This window comes from Aquarana catesbeiana, linkage group LG08, assembly GCF_042186555.1.
Source record: "Aquarana catesbeiana isolate 2022-GZ linkage group LG08, ASM4218655v1, whole genome shotgun sequence".
Lineage (NCBI taxonomy): Eukaryota > Metazoa > Chordata > Amphibia > Anura > Ranidae > Aquarana > Aquarana catesbeiana.
In genome coordinates this window covers 12,825,642-12,847,731 of record NC_133331.1, presented here as the reverse complement: position 1 = coordinate 12,847,731, position 22,090 = coordinate 12,825,642, and the positions used below count along the sequence as shown (strand labels likewise).

Here is a 22,090-nt window from a genome sequence, read left to right as displayed (position 1 = left end):
TTCCCCACCCAGATGCACTGTAACTGAGCGCTGATCTTGCCTGCTCCCTGGTGCGCTGCAAATGAACACTGCACCCGTTTCTCCTCCCCTAGGTGCACTGCAGCTGAACGCTGCGCCTGTTCTTACCCCCACCAAGTGCACGGTCAATGAAGGCTGCACCGGTCCCCTCCTCCCGCTCCTCAATGTGCACTGCCACTAAAGGCTACACCTACCCCCTCCCCCCCCCCCAGGTGCATTGCAACTGAGCGCTGCACCTGTCTCCCCTCCAGGTGCACTGCAACTGAATGGTGCACCTGTCCACCCCCCCAGGGTGCATGGCAACTGAGTGCTGCACCTGTCCTCCCCCCCAGGGTGCAAGGCAACTGAGTGCTGCACCTGCCCCCTATTCCCCCTCCCAGGTGCAATGCAACTGAGTGCTGCACCTACCCCCTATTCCCCCTCCCAGGTGCAATGCAACTGAGAGCTGCGCCTGTCCTTCCCCCCCAGGTGCACTACAACTGAACACTGCACCTGTCAACCCCGATCCCCTTCCACAGGTACACTGCAACTAAATGCCCCAACATGCAAGGAGCCGTCTAGGCTGCTTCAAGTATTAAAAAAAGCTTCTTACAGTAGGTCCATGTCATAGAAATGTACAGAAGATATTTTTTATATAAAACTGATAACTTCTGGTTTTATACAATATACATTTATACAGATGTACAGCATGTAGACAGAACAGAGAACTAGATAAAAGACATGAAGGTATCGGGTGTACACCCCACCCACACCAGAGTGTCCATCTCCGAATCCTGGTAGTGGCGTATTTCATGAGAAGGGTTCGTGGAGAACACAAAGATCCTATTTACTCAATACCTGGTTGCATGACGCACATACAAACACGGTTTCTTTCTGTGCATCTGGAGCTGGAATGATAGAAAAGGTACAGAAGTAGTGTCAGTGTATACGTTTGTACAGACCAATGGTGATTTGCGCACATTTAAAGCTGAACTCCAAGCAGATATAGAAGACATGAATTCAGACCTAACTTTTACAATTTGCCAACTCCTACTCCCCCCCCCCCCCCCCCCCCCCCCCAACAAATGTGATTTTTTTTTTTTTGGGGTGGAAGTTCTGCTTTAAAATGTTGGTAGGCTGGTAATAAAAGTGATGCTTCTGTTGTAAGACAAAAATGTTCATCAGCCAAAGTATATGCATCCTGTCATCACAAATGGGAACTTCATTGCTGGAAGAGGTCTTCTTAGACAACATACAATAAAGCCAACAATCCATTTTCTCAGTATGAAGCATCCTGACAGAAAGCCAATATGCGCTGTATGGATCCTACATAAAACATCTATGCAGACCCTGTAGGTGGAAATGTATTGAAGGAAGTGAGATGCAAGACATGAAGTGGCAACAGCAAGAAATACTTCACATACAATGTTCATGGGTAGAGGAAGGACAAAAAGCCCATCGGTAGGCAGGCTTCCCGGACTGTGTCCTTGTGAAATGTGTGATGGAATTGCGGTGGGCTTCCACTTTCGGTTCCAGGCTTCCCAAAGTGTATTTTGTGAAGTGTGTGGTGGAAATGTGGTGAGTTTCCACTTTCTGCTTCCAGGCTTCCCGGAGTGTGTCCTTGTGAAGTGCGTGGTGGAATTGCGGTGGGTTTCCACTTTTGGTTCCAGGCTTCCGAAAGTGTATTCTTGTGAAGCATGTGGTGGGTTTCCACTTTCAGTTCCAGGCTTCCCAAAGTGTATTCTTGTGAAGTGTGGTGTGGGATTACAATGGTCTTCCACTTTCAGTTCCAGGCTACCCTGATGTCTTAGACAACATAAAATAAAGCCAACAATCCATTTTCCCAGTATGAAGCATCCTGAAAGAAAGCCTAAATGCACTGTATGGATCCTACAGAAAACATCTCTACAGCCCTGCAGGTAAGAATGTATTGAAGGAAGTGAGATGCAAGACATGAAGTGGCAAGAAATACTTCACATACAATGTTCATGGGTAGAGGAAGGACATAAAGCCCATCGGTAGGCAGGCTTCCCAGAGTGTGTCCTTGTGAAGTGTGTGAAGGAATTGCAGTGGGCTTCCACTTTCGGTTCCAGGCTTCCCAGAGTGTATTCTTGTGAAGTGTGTGGTGGGCTTCCACTTTCAGGTTACAGGCTTCCCAAAGTGTATTCTGTGAAGTGTGTGGTGTGATTGTAGTAGGTTTCCACTTTCTGCTTCCAGCCTTCTCGGAGTGTATTCTTGTGAAGTGTCTGGTGGGTTTCCACTTTCGGTTCCAGGCTTCCCAAAGTGTATTTTGTGAAGTGTGTGATGGGATTGTGTCGAGTTTCCACTTTCTGCTTCCAGGCTTCCCGGAATGTGTCCTTGTGAAGTGCGTGGTGGAACTGCGGTGGGTTTCCACTTTCGGTTCCAGGCTTCCGATAGTGTATTCTTGTGAAGTATGTGGTGCGTTTCCACTTTCAGTTCCAGGCTTCCCAAAGTGTATTCTTGTGAAGTGTGGTGTGGGATTACAATGGGCTTCCACTTTCAGTTCCAGGCTACCCTGTGAAGTGTGTGGTGTAATTGTGGTGGGTTTCCAGTTCAAAACCTCCCAAATAGGTGTTGAAGTGTGTGGTGGGTTTCCATTTTCCAGTTCCATGCTTCCCAGGCTGTGTACAGGTGAAGTGTGGTGGGTTTCCACTTTCCAGTTCTATGCTTCCCAGGCTGTGTTCTTGTGAAGTGTGTGGTGGGATTGTGGTGGGTTTCCACTTTCCAGTTCTATGCTTCCCAGGCTGTGTTCTTGTGAAGTGTGTGGTGGGTTTCCACTTTCTGGTTCTTGAGGTCAAAAGCTTTTGAGAACATGCTCTGAGAAGCCTGAAACCGGAAAGTGGAAGCACACCACAATCCCACTTCACACTTTAGCAGGCGCCACTGCCAATCGGAATACTGACGGTCTTTTCGTCCTTCTCCTGCCCAAAAATGGTACCACCCGCCTTACAGGCCCCAAGAGGACTCATGATCGGGACCCCCAGGGCATTTAAGAGCGACTGAGCTCAGACTGTGTGGTGACAAGTGTTATCTCCACCTGCAATTACAGAGGGTTGCGTGCCTTACCCCATATGGTGACCGCAACCTTTTTTTTTCCTACTTATTATTATTTTTGGCTTTGATTCAACAACCACAATACATATACACACTACACTAGAAGGGCTCTCCCACCTCTCCTTTTGTCTTTTTGAGGTAGACACTCCAAATCATCCTATGGGTCTTAATTTGCTTTTTTTGACTTGACCCTTTGGAGCCACCACCCACTCGCATACAGTAGCAAAGACTAGAAAGGGAAGAATAGCGAGGAGTGGAGGATACATACAAGACCTGGACCACAGACAAGCAGGGATAAGCTGAGCAAAACATAAGCGTGAGAATACAATCGTCCTAAAGATGGGACAGTTTATTTCCCCCCCCCCCAAGTTTAAAGAAGGATTAAAAGAAGGGAAAAAAATAATGCAAACAAAGTAAAATAATTTGTGTGGTCAAGTGATTTTTTTTTTTTTTTTTGAGCAGAAGGATGTGGTTTCTTAGAAACGCCTCACCTGTGGCTCCCATAGCGGATTTGGGGACTTTGTATGAACAACACCTTGAACAGAAGCTGTTTCCACAGTTATTGCAGCAGCGCTGTAAAGGAAGGGAGGAGGAGACGTAAAAAGTAGGAACATAGCCAACATTTACCACCGACATTTAAAGTCCAATTCAATTTCAATGTGGTTTAAATCATTTACCTACATTCCACGTGCATAGAAGAGAAGGCGTACAATAGGTTGTTTGCTCTCTTTGCAGACATGACCTGAGCAGAGATGCCGGTCCCCTGCCAGCGTGCTAAAACTAAGTCAGCATTTATCATGAATTTGCTGACTTAAAGGTTCTGGCTCAGCAGTGGGTGTGTCAGACCTCTGAAGAGAGACCACTGCTTCCGCTCAGAGAACAAAGGACCCACACCATAGCTACAGGCTGTGGCTGCTTTTTAACAAATGTGCCTGGAATGTATTTAGCGGATTTAAACTAAAGGTTCAGTTGGGCTTTAAAGTGACTCATTTTATAAAACACAAAAAAAAAAAAAAATCTTCTCTACAAAGAAAAAAATTAGTTATCTCCAAACCATGGCCCTTGGGTCACATACAGCCCGCTACAATGTGCACAGATTGTGGAATAAAGTTGGCAGAGGCTGGCTATGGTCTTCAATTATCTCCCAAGGGTGACTATTATAGGAACCCCGATATAAGCAAATCTGATGTAAAGGGGGAACTCTGATAGGGGCCACCTGCACAAGGGGGGACTCTGATGGGGGCCACCTATGCAAGGGGAAGGGTGACACTGCTGGGGGCCACCTATGCAAGGGGAAGGGTGACACTGCTGGGGGCCACCTACGCAAGGGGAGGGGGGACACTGCTGGGGGCCACCTATGCAAGGGGAGGGGGAACTCTGATAGGGCCCCTTGCACAAGGGGGGACTCTGATGGGGGCCACCTACGCAAGGGGAGGGGGGACACTGATGGGGGCCACTTACGCAAGGGGAGGGGGGACACTGATGGGGCCCACCTATGCAAGGGGAAGGGTGACACTGCTGGGGGCCACCTATGCAAGGGGAAGGGTGACACTGCTGGGGGCCACCTATGCAAGGGGAGGGGGAACTCTGATAGGGCCCCTTGCACAAGGGGGGACTCTGATGGGGGCCACCTACAAGGGGAGGGGGGGGGCACTGATGGGGGCCACCTACGCAAGGGGAGGGGGGACACTGATGGGGGCCACTTACGCAAGGGGAGGGGGGACACTGATGGGGGCCACCTACGCAAGGGGAGGGGGGACACTGATGGGGGCCACCTACGCAAGGGGAGGGGGGACACTGATGGGGGGCCATCTACGCAAGGGGAGAGGGAACACTGCTGGGGTCCACCTACGCAAGGGGGGGGAACTCTGATAGGGCCCCCTGCACAAGGGGGGACTCTGATGGGGGCCACCTACGCAAGGGGAGGGGGGACACTGATGGGGGCCACTTACACAAGGGGAGGGGGGACACTGATGGGGCCCACCTATGCAAGGGGAAGGGTGACACTGCTGGGGGCCACCTATGCAAGGGGAGGGGGAACTCTGATAGGGCCCCTTGCACAAGGGGGGACTCTGATGGGGGCCACCTACAAGGGGAGGGGGGGGGACACTGATGGGGGCCACCTACGCAAGGGAAGGGGGGACACTGATGGGGGCCACTTACGCAAGGGGAGGGGGGACACTGATGGGGCCCACCTATGCAAGGGGAAGGGTGACACTGCTGGGGGCCACCTATGCAAGGGGAAGGGTGACACTGCTGGGGGCCACCTATGCAAGGGGAGGGGGAACTCTGATAGGGCCCCTTGCACAAGGGGGGACTCTGATGGGGGCCACCTACAAGGGGAGGGGGGGGGGACACTGATGGGGGCCACCTACGCAAGGGGAGGGGGGACACTGATGGGGGCCACTTACGCAAGGGGATGGGGGACACTGATGGGGGCCACCTACGCAAGGGGAGGGGGGACACTGATGGGGGCCACCTACGCAAGGGGAGGGGGGACACTGATGGCGGCCATCTACGCAAGGGGAGAGGGAACACTGCTGGGGTCCACCTACGCAAGGGGGGGGGAACTCTGATAGGGCCCCCTGCACAAGGGGGGACTCTGATGGGGGCCACCTACGCAAGGGGAGGGGGGACACTGATGGGGGCCACTTACGCAAGGGGAGGGGTGACACTGATGGGGGCCACCTATGCAAGGGCAGGGGGGACACTGATGGGAGCCACCTACGCAAGGGGAGGGGGGACTCTGATGGGGGCCACCTACGCAAGGGGGGGGGGGACACTGATGGGGGCCACCTACGTAAGGGGGGGCTCTTATTGGGGGCCACCTACGCAAGGGGGGGGCTCTTATTGGGGGCCACCTACGCAGGGGGGGGACTCTTATTGGGGGCCACCTACGCAAGGGGGGGACTCTTATTGGGGGCCACCTACGCAAGGGGGGGACTCTTATTGGGGGCCACCTACGCAAGGGGGGACACTCTGATAGGGTCCCTGATGTAAGGAAGGACTCTAATGGGGATCCTAGCAGAAAGGTTGACCGATAGGCACCCTGATGTAAGGGGGGGGAGGGGGGAGGAGTTTCTTCAGCCCACCAATACAAAGTGGCCCTCATACTGAAAGGTTTCAAGGTCCCTGGGTTAGATGCTTACTAGATTTCTGGCAGGTCATTAGGCATATTTCTGTACTAAAGAAACAAAACACGATGTGTTCAGGTCAAAAAGGAAATAAAAGGGACATACCCTCTTCTTCAGTAGTATGGAAAAGGGTGCATTGCATCCATAACAGTTACCTGGAACATAAAAAGGACAGATAGAATCTTTGAGATAAAGAAAGAGCACGCCACATTAATCACATCATCTTGTTAGAGGAACACATGGTGGACATACAGAATACTCAATAAATCATTGCACACACGGACATTGCAGGCTGATGCAGGTGAAAGCATTTGTGTGTGAAGTCCCCCTCCCCCTCCCCATGAGTGGGGTCTTTGGTTCAATGATATCACAGGTCCTGTATAGATTACCCTCTTGTCGGCTGCCTCATGTATGAGTACTGTGGCAGAGCGGCTCTCCTGTGCCGGATCACGAACCTAGTACGTGATCCGGCACTTCTGGGAAGGGGGCGGGCACGCGATTTGTCACAGCACAAGCCGATCAGCGGGTGCTGGCCAATGGATGACCGCCGGCACCCGCTGATCAGCGAGGAGGAAGGAGGACAGAGCTCTGTTAATGCAAACAATACAATACAGTACAAACAATCCCTGTCAGTGGGGATGTGCCGGTTTTTGTTTCCCTGCAAAGCAAGGAGTAAAAACCAGCACATCTCTCAGTAAAAGCAGCACCCAGTACACACAAACACTGGCTAGGCACCCATTTACCCCTTTGATTGCCCTAGATGTTTAACCCCCTTCCCAGCCAGTGTCATTAGTACAGTGACAGTGCATATTTTTTTAGCACTGATCACTGGATTAGTGTCACTAGTTCCCACAAACGTCAGTTAGTGTCAGATTGGCCATCATAATATTACAATCCCACTATAAGTCACTGATCACTGCCATTACTAGTAAAAAAAAAAGATAAGTAAACAAAAATTCCAGTATATACACACTATCGTTTGTAGACACTATAACATTTGCGTAAACCCATCAATATACGCTTATTGGGATTTGTTTAACCAAAAATATGTAGCAAAATACATATTGGCCTAAATTTATGAAGAAATTTGCTTTGTTTTTTTTTTTTTTTTTGTATATGTTTTAAAGCAGAAAGTAAAAAAAATATATATTTTTTTTTGGGTCTTTTTTTTTTTTGTTTATAGCGCAAAAAAATAAGTGGTGCTCAAATACCACCAAACGAAAGCTCTATTTGTTGGGGGAAAAAAAATGATACAAAATTTAGTTAGGGTACAGCGTTGCATGAAAATAGAACCACCCCCAGCAACAATAGACTCCCAACAGCCAGCAACCCCACCCCAGCAACAATGGATACACCCCAGTAATAATAGATTCCCAACAGCCAACAACCCCCCCCCAGCAACAATGGATACACCCCAGTAATAATAGATTCCCAACAGCCAACAACCCCCCCCCCAGCAACAATGGATACACTCCAGTAATAATAGATTCCCAACAGCCAGAATTAATAGACTCTCTAGCAGCCAGAAAGAATTGACCCCTCCTTCAACAGTAGATCCCTCCCAGCAACGATTGGCAACCAAGGAACATAAGTTCCACACCCAGCAACAATAGATCCCCTCCATCAACTATACATTCCACAGCAGTCATCATAAATAGACCCTTCAGCACCCCTTGCCATTCCATACATTCAGTTCTAGAGGTGCTGGAACTGCATTCCTCCGTGTTCCCGCTGAAAAAAAAAAAAAAAGCTGGAGGCTTCATTCTTCCAAGTCTCTGCAAATCCCCCAGGCTCCAGGACCCAATCCCAGACTTACCAATCCTGGAGAAAAATGCAAAGCCTGTTTTCTCTGCTCAGAACCCTGGAGGACACCAGACTATGACAACCTGTGACAAGGTGCGGCATACAGTTCTGCTTTAAGCCCTTCCTTCCAGCCTCAGCGTCCCATTAAAATAGGGCTTTAGGTTCGGGGGGGGGGGGGGGGCAGGAAGAATTTCTGGCACGCACAACCACTGTGATTGGCCGTCACAGTAATCACTTGTCTTACTGGCTCTCAATCACAACTAGAGATCGAGAGCAGTCTATGGCACTGGAAGCACAGAAACCTTGGGTGCCCATGGATGCTTACAGTTAGGTCCATATATAATTGGACACAGGCACAATTTTCATATATTTGGCTCTGCTAAAATATATATTATATAATATTATATATTATATTATATACATATATTTGATCAGATAAAAGTTAAAACGAAACAATCCCAATGAATTTGAAGTGCAGAGTTCCAGCTTTAATTCAAGGGGTTGAACATAAATATCAAGTACAAATTTTAGGAACTGCAGCCATTTTTATACATAGTCTCTCCCCCCCCCCATTTTCAGGGGCTCAAATGTAATTGGATAAATGAATATAATCATAAATAAAATGTTCATTTTTAATATTTTGCTGAATATCCTTTACTGAGAATGACTGCCTGAAGTCTGGAACCCATAGACATTACCAAAGACTGGGTTTTCTCCTTTTTGATGCTTTACCAGGCTCCAACTGCAGCGGTCTTCAGTTGTTCTTTGTGGGCCTTTCTGCCTTTAGTTTTGCCTTCAGCAAGTGAAATGCATGCTCAATTGGGTTGAGATCAGCAGACTGACTCGACCATTGCAGAATATTCCACTTCTTTTCCTTCAAGAGCTCCAGGGTTGCTTTTGCAGTGTGTTTTATATCATTGTCCATCTGTACTGTGAAGCGCCGTCCAATCAACTTTGCTGTATTTGGCTGAATCTGGGCTGGTAGTATATCTCTAAATACTGCAGAATTCATCCGGCTGCTTCTGCCACATCATCAATAACCACCAATGACCCAGTGCCACTGGAAGCCATGCATGCCCATGCCATCACACTGCAAGCTCCACCATGTGACCACAGATGATGTTGTGTGCTTTGAAACATGAGCTGCTCCAGGCCTTCTCTACACTTTTTTCTTCCCATCTTTCTGGTACATATTGTTCTTAGTTTCATCCGTCCAAAGAATGCTTTTCCAGAACTGATCTGTCTTATTTTAGATGTTTTGTTTGGCAAAGTCTAATCTGGCTTTTCTATTCTTCAGGCTTGTGAATGGTTTGCTCCTTGTGGTGACCCTTCTGCATTTGCTCGCGTGAAGTCTTCTCTTGATTATAGACTTTGTACAATGATAAGCCACCTCCAGGAGAGTGTCCTTCACTTGTCTGGATGTTGTGAATGGGTTTTTCTTTACCATAGAGCAGATCCTGCGATCATCCACCACTGTTGTCTTCCGTGGATGTCCAGGCCTTTTTATGTTGCAGAGATCACCAGTGCATTTTTGTTTCCTCAAAATGTACCAAACTGTTGAGCTGGGCACTCCTAAATGTTGCGGCTATCTCTCTGATGGGTTTGTTTCATTTTTGAAGCCTTACAATGGCTTGTTTCACTTTCATGGACAGATCCTTTGAATGCAAGATGTAGGTTCACAGCAATAGATTCCAACTGCAAATACCACACTTAGAATCAACTGTAGACCTAGGGCTGGGGAAAAAATAGATTTAAATCTTGAATCGAGTTGAGAGGTCAAATCGATTCATTTCGATTTTTTTTTTTCACCGGCGCCAGTCCTGAGAAGCTGCGGGCAGGAGTTTTTAGGCGTGGCCACGGCTTCATCCTAGTCCGCGGCTTCGGCTTAGTCCTCGAGGCCAGACGCTGCGGACTAGGCCAAAGCCGCGGCCTCTCCTAAAAACTCTTGCCTGCAGCTCCCCAGGACCCGCGCTGACACCACGCCGGTCCTGAGGAGTTGCGGGCAGGAGTTTTTAGGTGAGGCCGCGACTTTGCCCTAGTCCGCAACGTCTGGCCTCGTGGACTAGGCCGAAGCCACGGCCTCGCCTAAAAACTCCTGCCCACAGCTCCTCAGGACCGGCGCGGTGTCCATAAAAAAAAAAAAAAAAAAAAAAAAGAACTCGATTCAAATCGTGAATCGAGTTTTTTTTAAGAAAATCTCCCAGCCCTATGTAGACCTTTACCTGCTTAATTAATGAAGAAATAATGAAGGAGTAGCCCACACCTGGCCATGAAACAGCTTTTGATTCAACTGTCCAATTACTTTTTTGGTCCCTGAAAAAGCGGGGATGGCTATTACTAAGAGCTGTAATTCCTAAACCCTTCCTCCGATTTGGATGTACATATCCTCAAATTAAACCTGAGTGTGTGCACTTTCATCCCATATCCACTATATAAACTATAGCTTGAATGTGTTTTGGTAAATATCTGAAAAAAACAAAAAATTGTGTCTTTATCCAAATATATATGGACCTAACTGTATTTGCAGCACATGGACATTAAAGCCCACCCCCTGTGTTACATGGGCAGCAAGAGGTTAATGATTCCAAAAAAAAAAAACAATTTTGCAGTGATGTTGCTTGCTCTACCCCAAGACTATTAGAGTGACAAGTGTGAAAATATTTGGTCTAGAAAAGAAAATATGACATCAGTTCTCATTGGAATGTGTCATTTACGGGCTCCATTTCTGGCATTCTTCACGATTATAGGCAGGTTGACAAGCTTTTTGCGTTATACTTGTGTTGTGAAAGAAAATCAACCCCCCCCCCTCCAAGCCAGATATTCTACAGGAATCTTTGCAGAACAGAAGTCTTTTAAGAGAGACAGTTCTGCAAACGCATTAAATGTGAACGGTGATATACTGCAAACTTTGGGGAATAGAAATGTGATGTGTGCAAAACAAAGCAGCCAGCAGTTCTGAAGGTAAACAGTAAAGGTGGTGCTGTAAAGCCAATGACAGGCAAACCATAAAGGTCAACACAAATCTATACATTTCGGAGGGTGTAGATGTATTATTATAGGTGTTCGGAAACTGGCCATGGAACACAAACTTGGGTAATGTCATTACAAAAACACACCTTGGGTTTAATTTGGTTTTCATCGGTTTGTACAACAGTCGTAATAGCACAGGGTGGAATAGGCCACTATGATGTCATATTTATTAGTAGGCAGGCTCATAAAAGTGCTCATAGTTTTATAGTAACAAGGAGAAAAAACACTATGCAAAGTAAAATCCCATTTTAACATTTTATTTAACACTCAACGTGAAATCTGATATATAGCAGCATGCTACAAGACGTACTATGTTTGCGCTTTACTTTCTATCTGCAGACTACCACTTTTTGAAGTCTTCTTTGGAGGTTTCTCTACACGCCTTTCCTGTATTCAGGGTGGCTCCTAGGCCTTCCAGAATCCCATGGAGCCACCCTTGCATGCCTGCTTCTGCCTATGACAGGCATGCAGGTGTCAGGACCTAAATCACCTGCTGGTGGCGCTGTGGCTCTGGTTCCCTGGGCGGAGGGTTTTGATTCCATTGTCCACCAGCAGGTATCTGTATCTTGTTGTCTTCAAGGTATCTCCCAGCAGCCAACAGACACCAGTAATCAGTTTCCAGCTGATGCTGGCTGCTGGAATGGTATTTAGTTCCTCCTAAACTAAGTGTCTCTCGCTCCAGTGTTTTGCTTGCTGCCAGATACTGCTAGCTGTTATCCTGTTCCTGCTATCATTAATTGTTAGTTAGGCATCTGTTTGTTAGTCATTAGTCAGGTATTCTGTTACTGGGTTTTTTGGTTCCATTATATTTTCACGTTTGCTCTGTGCTGGTGTTTGGAAGGATTTTGCTCCACTGAAAATAAATCTCACTCCCAGCAATCAGTTTCCACCTGATGCTGGCTGCTGGATGGGTATTTATGTCCTCCCAAACTAAGTGTCTCCCACTCCAGTGTTTTGCCTGCTGCCAGATACTGCTAGCTGTTATCCTGTTCCTGCAATTGTTAGTTAGGCTTTTGTTTGTTAGTCATTAGTCAGGTATTCTGCTACAGGGTTTTTTTGGTTCACTTATATTTTCATGTTTGCTGTGTGCTTGTATTTGGAAGGATTTTGTTTCACTGCAAATAATTCTAATTTCCAGCAACTAACAGATTTTGCCTGATGCTGACTGCTAGGAGGGTATTTAGGCCCTTTCACACTAAGTGCGCCTCACTCCTGTGTTTTCCTTGCTGCCAGATATTGCTGTTATCCTGTACCTGCTCCTGACCTGTTCACTGCACCCTGTATCCTGCTGTCTCGTACTTGCACCCATCCTTGTTCCCGATCCTAGTTTTGGTTCCCTTTCCCATCTGCTCCCTGGCACTTCCAGTTTTCCCTGCTTTTCGGCGTTCCCAATTTCTGTATATATTGTATATATTTACTTAGGCTTTTGTTTGTTAGTTATTAGTCAGGTATCCTGCCACTGGGTTATTTTGTGCCTGGGAACACCCTAATCACCAAGCAACTGCACCATTGATAAGGCAGTGCACTGGCCCTCCTATACCAGGCCCAGGCCCTATCAATTCAAAAGTGGGGCCCTGACACTTGCTGAGCAGGACTGGCTGTACTGCCTTATTGCTCTGCATGTGCAAGCTGTCAAAGTTGGCCCTCAACTCCAGGCCCCGTTAACAAATCAGGAGTAGTAGTGGTTCCCAATCCTGTGATGTCAGCTATGATATGGTAATCACATGCAGACTGACTGCTTTACTCAAGAGACCAACAATAAAACCTTCCAGGCTGTACATTGCACCCTAAAGATGGTGGCTCCCATTTCTCTAGTTTATGCGTTTATTTAGCTTTTTACATGGAGTTCAGCCTTACATGTATTCCATGGAGGACTATAAATCTAATCCATCATCCCCGTAAAATTATCCAGACGCAAAGCCATAGTGCCATGGTGTGTTGGATTGGTCCCTCTACTGCTGTTTGCTGTCATCCTAATATGCGTGATAAATACTGTTGGAAATTTGGTCCTACAGCCTACGCCCCCTCATTTGGCCGGACAGGAATTCTGAGATTGGATTAGTTTATCTTGAAGTTTATATTAGTTGGCTGAGGCAGAAAATACTCAGAGAACATCTTTTTTCCATTATAGGCAGCACAGCCATGGTGATCATGTGTGAGCAGAAAGAAGGACAGCTCCTGCCTGCAAACATAACTCATGCTTGAAATCTTACAGCCACCCCCCTCCAGCACACGGTATGTTGTAAAATTGTTACTCCTATAAATTTTCAGCTTTTTACATTTACGCCATTTTGATTTAGAGCTCAGCGGCCCGCGGTGGGGATCAGGCCAAAGCAGCACATTATGAAGTAGCATGGAGGCCACAGGTGGCCACTTTCCCCGCGCGTCTGCACCAGAAAGCAAAAGCTACAAACCTTCATCCATTTAGGATTTTATTTTGGCCCGATCTTTCAGGCAACTCACAGTTATGCCCGAAGTGTTTCAAACGGACGAAAAAAATAAAATAAAATGTAGATTTTTTTTTTCTAAAATGTGAAGTATGAGGAGCAATTTTATTCCATAAACGCAAACCAATCTATAAACTATTCAACGTATTCCGCAACAGTGCTCTTAAGGAAAATGGATAAATATCACAGGACCCATAGGGTCTCACTGGTATTGCTATCCTAAAGTATTGATGTAAATCAGGGGTGTCAAACTCAATCTCATCACGGGCTGCATCAGCAATATGGTTACCCCCAAAGGGCCAGTTGTATCTGTAAGACTAGAAGTCCAGAGCACCCGCCCGTCTTACATCAGATGTCAAGAGCTCCCTCACCATCCGAAGTCAAGAGTCCCCCACCCCAGCCCATCCCCCCTTACCTTGTGCTGCCGGGAAGAAGTTGGGAAGCAAAAAGTGCATGGTCTGGAGGAGGACTGGAGTCAGTGGCCGAAGTTTGGTAAATGCTGAGTCCAGGGGAGGCGAAGACGAGGGGGTGCTAAGGGCTGTAGAGAGGCACAAGATCTGTAGGAGGAGCTCTGTCCTCTCTGCTGCCGACTGCCAAGATGGGAGAAAGGGGGGGAGGCAGAGATGAGCCTCCCCCAGTGCATTTTTCACATGTGGAGCTTAATCAGAATCATAGAGGCCTTGCTATGATTAAGCACCACGTGAGAGAAATGCACTGGGGGGCTCTTGTATGGGTGGAGAACTAAGTTGAAGCCAATTCTCATTTTCTTTTAATTTAGCTTTCCAGTCTGCTGATCCTGTGTGTGGCTGGGCGCCATTTTCCTGTGGTCTAAGCTCATGGAAGATGGTTCTGCCATGGTGTTCTGTCTGGGAAGTCTCCAATAAAGTTTCTTGTGGATGATACCAGCGGTGTGCGACCCTCTTTTTCAACTGGCACAGAATTGTATTAGTCTCATAATAATTATAAGCAGATGTCCAGAGCACCCCATCCCCCCTTATATCAGATGTTAAATTCCCCCCCAGCATCAGAAGTCAAGAATCCTCCACCTTCCCTTACATCACAGTGCACCCCCCCCCTTGTCCCACTACCGGAAAGAAGCTGGGGACAGAGTTGGGAAGCAGAAAGTGCAGGGTTTGGAGGAGAACTGCCGGAGCTAAATTCTGAGAAAAGGGGAGGTGGAGATTAGGGGGTGCTGTGGCTGCATGGAGAAGCGCAAGATCTGGCGGAGGAGTTCTCTCTTCCTTTATGCTGCTGGCTGCTGAGACAAGGTGGGGGCAGAAATGAGGGGGTGCTGCAGCAGCAAGAGAAGTGCAAGGGACACATGAAATGGCCTGGAGGGCCAGATTGGGCACAGAGACCTAGTGTTTGACATGTGAGCTACACAAAAATGAATCACAAAATTCTAAAAGAAACACCATTAGCAGATGAGTGCTGCTAATTAAGGAGGAAACAAGGGAAACTGTGAGAGGATTTTTACAGTTAGAGTATATACTCGAGTATAAGCCGAGGCACATAATTTTACCACAAAAAAACTGTGAAAACCTATTGACTCGAGTATAAGACGAGGGTGAGAAATGCGCAGCTACTGTAAGTGGAAAAGAGGGTCAACAATGCCCATTTTCAGCCTCACTGTGCCCATTTGCAGCCATAGGTCCCCCGAAATTCTTGGTAGTTAAGGGTTCCTAGATCCTCCTAGCTGCAGCCAAAATTTGGGGTCTCTGGACACAAAGGGTCCCGAAATGACATTGCTGCAGATGGACACATTGACCGACTTTGGGGCCCCATATCTCGGGGCCACTTGGTGCTAGGAACCCCAAATTTGGTGTGCAAACCCAGTGGAACATATCCAGTGTCAAGTACTTTTCTGCAGCAGAGAATGACATTTTCCGAACCAACTTTGGGACCCCATATCTCAGGGGCCACTTGGTGCTAGGAACCCCAGCTTTGGATATGTTGTAGTGCTAGTTCCACTGGGATTGCACACCGAATTTGGGGTTCCTAGCACCAAGTGGCCTCGAGATACAGGGCCCCAAATTCGGTTTGGAAAATGCCATTTTCTGCTGCAGAAAAGTGCTTGACTCGAGTATAAGCCGAGGGGGGCATTTTCAGCACAAAAAAATGTGCTGAAAAACTCGGCTTATACTCGAGTATATACAGTATATTGTTTACAATATAAAAAAAGAAAAAACTGCAGACATTAAACAGGAAAGCTTGTCATTATTGCTTCATTTCCTTTTCCTTTGGAAAGTAAAGGTGCGATACCCTAAAATATATATATATATATATATATATATATATATATATATATATATATATATATATATATATATATATATATATATATATATATATATAGACGTTGCAGGTAGAACAGACGTGTTCCAGATGTCACCACTATTGCCATATATATATAAAACTGACGTTATTTGCTTTCCGAATCCCAAAATTAGTATAATTTGTAAAGATCACCTGGTTCCTCCAAGCTATTATTTAAACAGGTGCCGTTAATTGGTAAGGTTGATAGAACATACAATGTATACACATACCATTCATTTTAAACTAATTATGTTTGCCTCTGAAACGTAATCCTTGCACACATCTCTTTATAAGTTGTCATTGATACAAGCCACTAAAGAGTAAAGAGAGTTTACACTATATCCCAGTATTTCATATATTAAGCAAAAAAAAACAGCTATTCGTTAAAGTAGTCTATGTAACACTAGATTGTTCTATACCAGCCATTTCAACCAGTGGTTGGGGTTCCTTGAGCTGTGGCTGGTTGACCTCCCATTTGATAGCGTCTACATAGTTCCGAGGTCATCCACACTTGGCAGAGCCAGCAGCATCACACCAATGGTCTTTATAGCTGCCTGTAAGGGTGGCATTCTGACCACCACTACAAGGGGCCAATCTTTCCATTGGCCACCACTGTAAGGGGCCGTTGTTTCCACTGGCCATCACTGTAATGCCGCGTACACACGATCGGACATTCCGACAACAAAATCCATGTTTTTTTTCCCCGACGGATGTTTGCTCAAACTTGTCTTGCATACACACGGTCACACAAATCTTGGTCGGAAATTCCGATTGCCGAGAACGCTGTGACGTACAACACGTACGACGAGCCGAGATAAATGAAGTTCAATAGCCAGTTCGGCTCTTCAGCTTGATTCCGAGCATGCGTGGAACTTTGTGGGTCGGAATTACACGATTGGAATCCTACAATAGGAATAAAACTTTTTTGCAGAAGAGAGTTTAACAAGACTCGTGGCCACTCATTAAAATTAGAAGAAAAGAGGTTTAACCTTAAACTACGTAGAGGGTTCTTTACTGTAAGAACAGCAAGGATGTGGAATTCCCTTCCACAGGCGGTGGTCTCAGCGGGGAGCATCGATAGCTTCAAGAAACTATTAGATAAGCACCTGAACGACTGCAACATACAGGGATATACAATGTAATACTGACATATAATCACACATAGGTTGGACTTGATGGACTTGTGTCTTTTTTCAACCTCACCTACTATGTAACTATGTAACTTATGAAAACGGATTTTGTGGTCGGAAAATTTGAGATCCAGATCTCAAATTTTGTTTGTCGGAAATTCCAACGGAAAATGTCCGATGGAGCCTACACATAGTCGGATGTTCCGACAACAAGCTCCCATTGAACATTTCCCGTCGGAATATCCGACCGTGTGTGCACGGCATAAGGGGTTATTCTTTCCACTGGCCACCACTGTAAGGGACCATTCTTCCTACGGACCTCCAACGTAAGGGGCCATTGTTTCTACTGTCTATCACTGTACAAGGTCATTCTTTCCTCTGGCCACCACTGTAAGGGGTCATTCTTTCCACTGGCCATCGCTATAAGGAGTCATTCTTTCCCCTGGCCACCACTGTAAGGGACATTCTTTACCCTGGCCACCACTGTAAGGGACATTATTTCCACTGACCACCAATGCAAGGGACATTCTTTCCACTGACCTCCAACGTAAGGGGCCATTGTTTCCACTGGCTATCACTGTAAGGTAATTATTTTCTCTGGTCACCACTGTAAGGGGTCATTCTTTCCACTGGCCATCGCTGTAAGGAGTCATTCTTTCCACTGGCCATCAACGTAAGGCACATTATTTCCACTGACCTCCAATGTAAGGGGCATTCTTTCCACTGGCCCCCAGTGAATTAGTTTTTAGATAAAATGATTGGCATGGAACACTAACTACTACAAAACAAAAAGATGACCCTATTTTGCACGCAAGGGAGTAACCACAATTCACGGGGCCTCAAAAAAATGTTCATGAGGTCCCCCACTGACACTTGGCAATGTCAATTACAACAATAGTATGATTGGAGTAACCCGAAGAACGGAGGAAGAGAAAAAAAGGAGGAAAAGTCCCAGAAGAGAATGCGGCATAGATATACAGTAATAGAGAAGTCGTAGGTTAGTTCTGGATGATTATGATAAGCCAATACTCATATCAATATATACTTGCTATGGGGGCACTCATTGCGTGCTCGCTCCCGAGTCCTGTTCTGGGTGTCCATAAGACATACAGAACTGTACTTGGCCCTGCCCCCCGCACCCCCCCCCTACTGCCTTTGAATGAAAACAGAGGCAGCCAATAGCCCCTGCTGCTGTATTTGAGCCAATCAGGAGTAAGAGAGACTCAGCTCTTATGCACATCACTGGATCGAGATCGGGCTCAGGTATATATTTAGGGGGGCTGCAGGGAAAGCTGCATGCAGATGGTTTTTTTACCTTACCGCATAAAATGCAGTAAGGTAAAGAACATTCTGCCTTTACAACTACTTTAGGACAAAGACAAATCTGTTCATCTGTTCAGTAAAGTATTAAAGGCAAGTTCCAACTGTCATTTGCTTATTTGGAGAGGCGGGGATGCCCGACATTGGTTCCTCATGGTAGGTTTCTGGGAGTGTGATGTCCCCATGAATATGAAATGGCAGAAGCTTCACCACAGGTAGGAGAATCACAAACCCCAATCCCCTCATGTTGTAGTATGCTTCCCTGGTGCATCATGTGGTGTGTTGCCAACCTCCAGGGGACCTACTAACAGGGGTGCAGTCAATCCTGTTCTTTCTGCCAGTGCTTCTTTTTATAACTTTGGAACATTTTCCCATAACGTATTTATGTATTTAAATGAAATGTAGGCATGGACTCCACCAGACAAAGCATAACACTGGCTTCGCTGGCTTACCTTCTTCCCATACTGCATCCTGGTGCCATCTCTTCCCCAGGTAAGCAACATACATGCACTCGGTCATCCACATGATGTAAAGGAAAACGTGATTAATCAGACCAGGCCACCTTCTTCCATTGTTCTGTGCTCCAGTTCTGATGCTCACAAGCCCATTGTAGGTTTTGTTGGCTGTGGACACGGGTCAGCATGGACACCCTGACCAGTCTGTGGCTACACAGCCCCATATACAACAAACCATGATGCTCTGTGTGTTCCGACATCTTTCTATCAGAACCAGCATTCACTTTTTCAGCAATTTGAGCTCCAGTAGCTCTTCTATTGGATCTGGCTACATGGGCCAGCCTTCCCTCCCTACCTCCATCAATGAGCCCCCCCCCCACACCTCCATCACTGAGCTTTCCCTCCCCACCTCCATCAACGAGCCTTCCCTCCCCAACTCCATCAATGAGCCTTCCCTCCCCAACTCCATCAATGAGCCTTCCCTCCCCATCTCCTTCAATGAGCCTTCCCTCCCCATCTCCTTCAATGAGCCTTGCCTCTCCACCTCCATCAATGAACCCCCCCCACCTCCATCAATGAGCCTCCCCCCCCCACCTCCATCAATGAGCCTTGCCTCTCCGCCTCCATCAACGAGCCTTCCCTCCCCACCTCCATCAACAAGCCTTGCCTCTCCACCTCCATCAATGGGCCTCCCCCCCCCACCTCCTTCAAGGAGCCTTCCCTCCCCACCTCCTTTAATGAGCCCCCCCCCCCACACCTCCATCACTGAGCTTTCCCTCCCCACCTCCATCAATGAGCCATCCCTCCCCACTTCCTTCAAAGAGTCTTCCCTCCCCACCTCCTTCAAAGTGCCTTGGTCTCCCATAAACCTTTTGCTGGTTCTCCTTCCTTGGATCACTTTTGGTCAGTCCTGACTACTGCAAACCAGGAACATCCCACAAGATCTGCAGTTTTGGAGTTGCTCTGACCCAGTCATCTAGACATTACAATTTGGCCCTCGTCAAAGTCACTCAAATCCTTACACTTGCCCATTTTTCTGCTTTCAACACATCAATTTCAGGGACATCGTGTTCACTTGCTGCCTAATATATTCCACCCACTTTCAGATGCCATTGTCACAAAATAATCAACATTATTCGCTTTACCTGTCGGTGGTCATAATAATATGGCGGATCGGTGTGCGTCTACCCTAGTAAAGAGTTGAGTTGGGAAGCGTTCCCTTGTAGCCATCCCCTGTTTGCACCAACCATGTCAAGAGAAATACATTTTTGCTGACATAGCAGAAAGCGAAGGTTGATAAAACTGTTGCCTATTACATTCGATAGCAGTTTTTTGAGAATATTATAGAACCTTCCACTTGGGCTGTAGTGTTTTAATAGAAGCCATTACATGGAGGAGCTTTACAAACTCCCTTTTTCTTCATATCAGCATTTCTTGAGGAATGCATTTATAATATTCCTTATCGCCTTACAAACCACAATTCTCTAAGCCATTAATAAAAAGGCAGTAATGTCCTGTCATCACCGAGATGGCCTTCAGAGCAGTCTCTGGGCCATCAAGGATTATTCTGCTGCCCCCTAGACAAGGTCCCCACCCCCTCAATCTCTTGGGGTTGCTCCTTTACAAAACAAGACCATTCGGATCACATAATTCAGGTGAGGTTGTTTACCTAGAGCACAAAATTTGTCAGCTTTACGGCTTGGCCGTAATATCGAGCAGAATCTCTGAAGCCGGCAAAGTTAGACTCAAAATAGAAAGGAGAGTTGGACAGAGAAGGAGGGTGGGGGGGGTGGGGGGGGGTGGGTATTGTTCCAAATGGTCATCCATTACCAACATTTCAACCTGTGATTGCAAAAATGTTGCCTGCAACTGATTCAGATGCACGGGGCTTAGGCGACCGTAAAAAAATGAAAAATAAAACCAGTTATATTAAATATGTCTTTCGTGAAATATTGCCTGTCAAGTACAAAGAAACAAAAAAAAAATATCTGAGGTCTGTTAGTATAATGAGAAAAGCAAAGGGCATGTCAACAGAGAATTTATTTCCGCTCCCTTTCTCACTCTCCACTTCAGTAGATGCACAGCTGCTTTACATAGTAACCCATAAATTCTTCATTCCCCCTTCTCCGGAGGTATCCGGCACTGAACATTTCAGCTTCAACCTTCCCCATCTATTGATTTCTTTATCCCTTAATGTGATAGCGACATTGATAGCGAAGAAATGGCATCCATTATGATCCTTTTATCACACGCACAATAAAGCTGTGATTGCTTTGGCTTCATGCTAACAGAGATGGATGCTTTCAGTAACAAGATCAGCAGTGCAGTATGAATATTTGACAAGGAAGTTAATCAAAATGTTTTTAGACCCCATCACCGAGATAGGCTTTAATGCACTGACATGGCAGAGGTTTATAGGCAGACGGAGAAATGCTTTAGTGCTGCATGAAAAGCTAACTTGTTGTGGGCATAAAAAGCTATCTTTATACACTAAAATCTGTTTATATAAAGATTTGCTTCTGTTTTATTTTTTATTGACTATACTATAGAACTTTGATTGCAGGGCAGAGGGCGGTTTAATGAACAGAACACATTTTGTTGAGTATCCACGAAAGCCGTGTTTATCTTGTTTTGTACACTTGACTAGCAAAGTAAATGGTAGAATTGGAGACGTTGTTCTATAGCATAAAAAGTATCTTAAAGTACAATTAGAGGATGACAATGGTGGGCCCCATGAATCAGCCTGAGGAAGCCATCCTCAACCAGGGCTTTGTATAACCCTAGGGTTCCTCCAGGGATAGCTAGGGGTTCCTTGATCTCTGGCTAACTAACCTCCCATCTGATGGTGCCTACACACTTCCAGGTCCAACGCCACTTGAAAGAGCCAGCGACATGACTGCAAGGGTGTCATTCCGGCCACCCCTGTAAGGGGAGTATTCTTCCCACCACCAATGTAAAAGGGAATTTTCCCAATGACCTTCAATAGACTTTCAGGTCTCGGGGAACCCTTGGCAAGATAAATTATTTCAAGGGTTCCTCTGTGGTATAAAGTTTCAGAGGGGCTGGCCTAAAAAGAAGACATTGTTCTATAGCATAAAAAGTATCTGAAAGCACAATTACAGGATGCCAATGGTGGACTCCATGTATCCGCCTCAGGCAGCCATTCTCAAACAAAGGTTCTCTAGAACCCTCGGGTTCCTTCAGGGATAACTAGTGGTTCCATGAGCTGTGGCTAACTGACCTCCCATCTGACGGAGAATGCATAGTTCCAGATCCAGCACCACTTGGCAAAGCCAGCAGCATGACTACAATGGTGTCATTCTGGCCACCCCTTAAGGGAGTTATTCTTCCCACTATCAATGTAAGGGGCATTTTACCAATGA

General features: G+C 46.5%; 1 protein-coding gene across 7 annotated transcripts in view; it reads right to left on the bottom strand.

Annotated features, from left to right (window-relative positions):
* Positions 1–414: 414 nt before the first annotated feature.
* ZFYVE27 (zinc finger FYVE-type containing 27) overlaps positions 415–22,090 on the bottom strand; it is a 124,384-nt gene continuing 102,708 nt past the window's right edge. For 2 of the 7 annotated variants that reach the window (XM_073595534.1, XM_073595532.1), the window contains 3 exons: positions 6,312–6,361; positions 3,564–3,645; positions 417–905 (listed from right to left, as the gene is read on the bottom strand). In XM_073595534.1, coding sequence (XP_073451635.1) covers positions 841–905; positions 3,564–3,645; positions 6,312–6,361 — 197 coding nt within the window. In that variant the 3' untranslated portion in view covers positions 417–840. Of the gene's footprint in view, positions 906–3,563; positions 3,646–6,311; positions 6,362–22,090 lie in introns of all 7 variants that reach the window. The other 5 variants (XM_073595533.1, XM_073595535.1, XM_073595528.1 and 2 more) reach the window with 4 other exon arrangements.